The 6,855-nt window shown below is 50.8% G+C and overlaps 1 protein-coding gene across 1 annotated transcript; it reads right to left on the bottom strand.

The window, feature by feature from the left end:
* Positions 1 to 5,025: 5,025 nt before the first annotated feature.
* On the bottom strand, positions 5,026 to 5,961 carry LOC102455993 (olfactory receptor 14C36-like). Its single transcript, XM_006133410.2, has one exon. The coding sequence runs from the start codon at positions 5,959 to 5,961 to the stop codon at positions 5,026 to 5,028; it is 936 nt and encodes a 311-aa protein (XP_006133472.2).
* Between the last annotated feature and the right edge of the window lie 894 nt (positions 5,962 to 6,855).

Here is a 6,855-nt window from a genome sequence, read left to right as displayed (position 1 = left end):
TCTGTCACTACTGAGAACAGCCTCTCTCCATCCTCTTTGGACCCTCCCTTCAGGAAGTTGAAGGCTGCTGTCAAATCCCCCCTCACTCTTCGCTTCTGCAGACTAAACAGACCCAAGTCCCTCAGCCTCTCCTCATAGGTCATGTGCTCCAGCCCCCTAATCAATTTGGTTGCCCTTCGCTGGACCCTCTCCAATGCGTCCACATTCTTTCTGTAGTGGGGGGCCCAGAACTGGACACAATACTCCAGATGTGGCCTCACCAAAGCCGAATAAAGGGGAACGATGACATCTCTGGATCTGCTGGCAATGCTCCTCCTAATGCAACCTAATATGCCATTAGCCTTCTTGGCTACAAGGGCGCCCTGTTGACACACAATCGTGGTGTCTCCCACCATGGTTTATACCTGTGGTTCTTTCCACAGGAGCTGTGACCTGCAGTAAGTGTTGTGACTAGCCAGTTTGCCGGCCTCCTCCTCCTCCTCCAAAAAAAGGGACAATATACTGACCAGGGTAAGAACACAGAGAAAATATGAGCAATTAAATCACTGCAGTAGTTTTGTTGAACAAACATTGTTAGCCAGGCTCATTTTGCCCTTAGGAAACATGGCATCAGTTTCTAACAGACCATGAGAAGTGTTCATCCGCCCGCTAGTCCGTCCATGTATTTATACCAAAGGATACAAAATTATATAAGGACCTGGTTGCCCTAATCTGTGTATATATGTAGCCAGGTCGGCTCTGGAAGGGGCTTCTCCCCGTCTGGGTCAATGGGCTGTCTCTCCGCCCCACTACACACTAGGTCTGTTTCCCCAAGGGGAATTAGCGGTGCTGGGCCTTCTGCCTCCAGTCATTCCCCAGTCACACTCAACAAGTCCTAGGCTCTGGCCTATGATGAGGCTGGCTAACAGTCGCCGAGTCCTGGTCACGGTTCAAGGCCCCACTAGGGAATAAGGGCTACAATAGTTCAAGCCCTAGTTCAGGGAGAGGGAGCAAACAAGCAGATCTCCTTGCTCGGGCAGGGGTCCAGCAAATGCAGACTGTCAGGCTGGAACAGCTGAGACCACCCAGGACTGGAGTGGTGGGGGGATGTGGGCCTACGCACTTCGCTGTGTCCTGGCCTGCTCCTGGATTCGCCCTGTGTAGGGGTAAACTGAGGCAGTCCATGGTATTTTGCTAAGAACCCCTATCCAATTCCAAATCTGGGACAGGCCTGGGAACACACAGCACAAGCAGTTAACATAACCTTGGTTGCTCTGGCAACCGCATTCGAAGAGGGCCTCGCTCCGATAAGACGCTGGCTGGTACCAAAATAACTTTTGTGGAAACTGTTCTCACTGTCCTCCTTTAATCCTAGATAATAAGCCTGGAACCGAAGGACTACGCCAACGTGAGGCAGTATCACCCCACAGTAGATGCATCATAATTTCAGCAGACAAAGTTACCAATAACATGTCTGTTTTGTTTATGTTGGCTTCTTTAGCTTGTTAGGAGTAACTACCTGTATTATTGATAAGATGTTTAATTGGCGATGGGCGGAGCTGCTGTGTAACCTTTTTAGTTGATTGGCTTACGTGATCATTCCGTCTTGCTGCCAGACCCTATCAAATTTCTTCTCCTCCGTCCATCTGCCGCCTATATAATCTATTGTAATGTTTTGTTTCACCAGTGTTCACCAGCCTAAAAGCTGAGGGCCACTCCACCAGCTGTGTGTAATAAATCCTCTACTTGTTTTCACCTGCATCCAGAGTTGTCCAGAATTATTCCCTACACACTGCAACACGGTGATCCCGGCTCTGGCTCAGCCAAACTGCTGCCGGCGATCTCCGGGCTGCTTCCACTTTTTCCCTGCACACGTGTCTGGCTCCAGGGCATTTCCTCTGTGCTTCGCAGGGCTGGAACCACTGGCACGGTGAGCAGTTCCTCCAAGCCGTGGCCCAACTGGGGTTCTGGTGGTCAGGGCCAGTCCTCAGCTTCCCTCAGATCCAGCTCCCCGCTTGCAATCACAGGGGAAGTTCCTGGTTCCTCTGGCAGCTGGGGGCTGATTGACCTCTCAGGCAGGTCTTTTATAGTTCTGGCCCCGCCTCCTGACTTCTGGTCAGGTGATGAGCTGGGGCTGGGCATTGCCCACCAGGGTTCCGGGAGGGGCATAGGTCTATCTGAGAGTCCTTCTTTCTGTCTTCTTGCAAGTCCATTGGTTCCAGAACTCCTCCTAACTTAATGCAAGGTCAAAGTCTGATTGTGTCAGGACAATGAGAAGTGCCTGGAATGGGACTGGTTTCTATACCTTGGAAAGGAAGGGGACTGATCGGAGAGACAGCGACACTGCAGGATGACCACATGGGGGCAGCATCACCAGCAAGAGAACGGCCAGATGGGTTTGGCGCTTTCCATATTGCCGGCCACCGGATGAGTTGAGTGGACATAATTCCACTGTGATGGATTGAGAAGAAGCATCATGCCCATTGGCTCTGCTGCCTCATCTCCCGCCTCAGGAGACATGGGGCAAGGAACCCTTCCAAGGAGACACTTCCCCCTGCCCGAGGAGAAGCTGGGAACCAGGGCCCAGCCCTGGACCAGCTGAAGGCCAGGATAACCCCTGCAGCCCTGTGGCTGTGAGGGAGAGCAGAAAGATGCAGGGCAGTCCCCTGGCCCAACAGGCTGGACACTGGGGATGGCCTGTGGAGCCCAACCCGCCAGAACAGATGGAGGGTGGGGGTGGGAGGAGAGGGCAGGAAGATGCCAGGCACGGTCCCCCTGCCAGCAGGCTGGAAGCCGGGGACGGCCTGTGGAGCCCAACCCCCCAGAACAGATGGAGGGTGGGGGAGGGCCAGCTGAAGACCGGGGATGGTTCTTGGATCCCTGACCCCCAACCTCAGAAGGCGGCTCAACCTGGGGAGTGCAGCCCCATGACCCAGGAAAAGTCTCCTTTTTGGATCCCTGACCCCCAACCTGCCAGGCCTCTGGTCCAGAATCCTCCCTACCCTGAGTCCCACACCATTCATGCCCTGGCTTGGGTCTTGTGCCTCGATACCCTATTCCGCCTGTCCTGAGCCACACTTTAGCCCCAATGCTTTACTCCAGCACCCGCCCCCCCACATACCAACCCCTGAGCTCTTCTTCACCAAACCCTGACTCCTTCTCCCCAACTCTTCCACCTCCTGCCCTGAGCCCCCCCACACACCTACCATGCCCCGCCCTCACACCCGTCCCCCTGCTCCCTGCCCTAAGCTCTCTCCCCTACCATGAGTCCTATACCCCCACCCTCTTCCCTGAGCCCCCACCTCCTGCCCTGACTCCTGCACCCTCCACTCCCTGCTCTGAGCCACATTGGTCAAATCAAGCACATACATTGCCCTTTAATTAACAAGCCCCAACTTTACTATAGTTAAGGACCGGAGCAAGGCCTGACAACTCTGCTAGAGTATAACAAATCATCCCATCCACATTAAATTAATCATTTCAATAGAACTCATCTAGCTACCCATTAATTTTTCATATTTGGGGAAAGGAAAACCTCCAATCTCTCTGGCGATGTCTACACTGCAGAGTTTTTCTGGAAGGTATGTGTAGACAACAAAATCAACAGATATCCCCCATGAAATCCTACATATTTCATCCAGCAAATTCCTACCCCACAAATATCAGATGGAACACAGAAACAAGTTAGCCAAGGAATCACTAAAATGCAATAAAAGGGAAAAGCAAATACCCCAACCAAAGTTCTCATACCCCCACCACAATTTTATCCCCGAAAAGGAGAAGAGGAAGAGACTTCACAAAGACCACTAGTGACTTAGCTGTGGCTAGTAATCTTCTGTGCAAAATGTTGTGCAACAGTGATATTAAATCCCTGCGAGAGAGGAACAGGTGTGTATCTAGATGGGGGGGCTGTGAGGAGCACATTCTGCTCCCGTTTGCACTGGTCTAATGCCAAATTAATCCATTTAACTTCAGCTGCGCTAGTCCGCATTTTATAAATAAGCTGAGGCTGCAATCACAAGCTCTGAAGGACATTTCACTTCCCGGGCTTTATTTGCATGTTCCCATCTGGTCGTCATTTTTAAATGTCACTAGTCCGGACTAGCTGCCCGCGGATACACACGACAGTTAAACGGTAATTCCAACTACATCCTTAGTTCGAATTAGCTGTTATACCTCATTCCAGGTGTGACCGAAAAAAAATGGCGACAGAACGGGAACATGCAAATAAAGCCCAGGATATTTAAATCCCAGGCTTCATTTGCAAGTTCAAATGCCTACATTAGCCTCCGTAGTTCAAACTAGGGGGCTAGTGTAGACATACCCATAGAGATTAACCTCCACTCCATCAGTTTCTTGAGGGCTGCTTTGAGCTCCTTGTTCCTCAGGCTGTAGATGACCAGATCCAGCATGGGGGGCACCATGGCGTAGAGAACACCCATCGTCAGATCCAGATGCTGAGCTGGAGGTGAGTTTCAAGCTCTCTCTCCTCTTCTTCAATTTCTGTAGTGCAGGGGCTGGCACATGTATTGGTCGTAGACCATGATGGGGAGTAAGGCAAGATCTGTTGAAGTGAAGATGACAAAGAGAAATACTTGGGTGACACAGGCGGGGTAGGAAATCAACCTGGTACTCAGGAGACTGTTCAATACGGATTTTGGGACAGTGACAGAGATGGAGTCAAGGTCTAGGATTGTCCAAGAAGATGTACATTGGAGTGTGAAGATGGTGGTTGAGGGCAATAATGACTGAGATGATGAGAAGATTCCCCACCAAGGCTGCCAGGTAAAGCCCTAGAAATACCACAAAGTGCAGAACCTACAGCCAGGTGAATAGGGATGTTTATGGACAGGTATTTAGATTCAGGTCTTACTTACGCTGTTACGATTCAAAATTAACTCATTTACAGCCATTGGCGTTAGTCTGGATTTTTTGACTTCCTAATCAGGTGTATCCTATCTTGTCAAGGAAAGAATTTTGTCATCAGCTTATTGGATCCGTAAAGGAGTTCAGCACAATCATAGTCAAGTCACATTGACAGACACTTTAATTCTTCACGAATAACCTCCACATGATCAGTTTCTTTAAGGCAGCTTTGAGCTCCTTGTTCCTCAGGCTGTAGATGACCGGATTGATCATTGGAGGTACCAGGGAATAGACAACAGCCATCGTAAGATCCAGATATGATGCAGAGGTGGAGGTGGGCTTCAGGTATGCAAAACAGCCCGTAGAAAGTAACAAAGAGACCATAGTGAGGTGAGGGAGGCAGGTGGAGAAGGCTTTGTGCCGGCCCTGCACCGAACGGATTCTCAGCACCGCTCTGAAGATCTGAACATATGACACAATGATAAATGCAAAGCAACTTAAACATAAAAACAGACCACAGGCAATGACCCCATTTTCACTGCTGTAGGAGTCGGAGCAGACTAACTTGAGGAGCTGGGGAATTTCACAGAAGAACTGGTCAATGACATTGGATTGGCAGAAGGGTAAGTTGAAGGTACTCCCGGTGTGCAGGGCAGAGTAGACAATACCAGCAAGCCAGGCACCGGCAGCCATATAGACACAGGCTCTCCTATTCATCACTTGCTCGTAGTGCAGTGGCTGGCAGATGGTGACGTATCGGTCGTAGGCCATGGTGGTGAGAAGGGCAAGATCAGTTGAAGTGAAGACTAAAAAAAGAAAGACTTGGGCAACGCATCCAGCATAGGAAATCACCCTGGTGTCCAGGAGGGAGTTAACCATGGATTTGGGGACGGTGACGGAGATGGAGCCGAGGTCTAGGATGGACAGATTCACCAGGAAGAAGTACATGGGGGTGTGCAGACGGTGGTCGAGGGCTACCGCTGAGACGATGAGAAGATTCCCCATTAGCCCTGCCAGGTAAAGCACCAGGAACAGCACAAAGTGCAAAATCTGCAGCTCCCGGACGTCAGAGAACCCCCGGAGCAGGAACTCGGTCACGGTGCTTCGGTTGGACATTTTCTTCCTCAGTTCCCAGTGTGACGGCTGGAGAGGGAAGGACACAGGCAGGGGTGGGGATTAGAGCGATACATAGAATGGCCCCGATTCCCAGCAGTAACCTCTCATGCGGTGGGTGTCCACCACGCACAGCGCCCTAGGGCAGTGAGTGACCACACAGGTGTCAATTTATCTGCCATGCCCAGCACCTGTCCTTGCTACTCACTAGGAGCAGTGAGTTACCACACGTATCAAATGGCCTGGACTCCGTTATTTTCACTTTCAAATGACCCGCTTTCGAAAGTGGGATCGGAAGAAGATATGCAAATTCATGAGGATTTTGCATATCCTCTTTCGAAAACAAAGCATAGTCTAGGCATACCCTAAATCAGAATCAGCCTGGCATTTGCCCGTTACTTGGCTTCATTGCCACTTCAATGGCTCTTTTGCAGGGTCCCTCTTCTGCAAACAGTCTGGCAGGTTTTGTCACTGTTCAATTAACCAGATCCTCTCAGGAGGAAGCCGAGCCACACAACAGGGACAGGAAGAGCCGTGTAGATGGATGCAAAAACCCAGTAGTGCCCCAAATTTTTGGGTGCCCCAAGAAACTACTGAGCTCTTCTCGGACGTTTCCCAGGCAAACTCCTCTGTTGGCTGCTGCCCTGTTCCCTGTCTCTGTATTCGCTCTGGCTGCCTTTCAATTGCTAACATGCCTGTAGAAACCTGTTGGGCCCATTGGGAAGGGGGCTGGACTTCATCACTCCTGAGGTCTCTTCCTACCCTAGGATTCTATGATTTTGTTAAATTCAGATTCCGTCACGGCTCTGCTGCCCCGACGACTGGTCACGTCTTCTCCTGTAATTCTATTTCCCCTCCCTTTCTCTGCCTTTCCTGCTGGGACTGTGGGATGTGTGA

The sequence above is a fragment of the Pelodiscus sinensis genome, chromosome 30 (assembly GCF_049634645.1).
Source record: "Pelodiscus sinensis isolate JC-2024 chromosome 30, ASM4963464v1, whole genome shotgun sequence".
NCBI lineage: Eukaryota > Metazoa > Chordata > Testudines > Trionychidae > Pelodiscus > Pelodiscus sinensis.
This window is presented reverse-complemented; position numbering and strand designations above follow the sequence as displayed.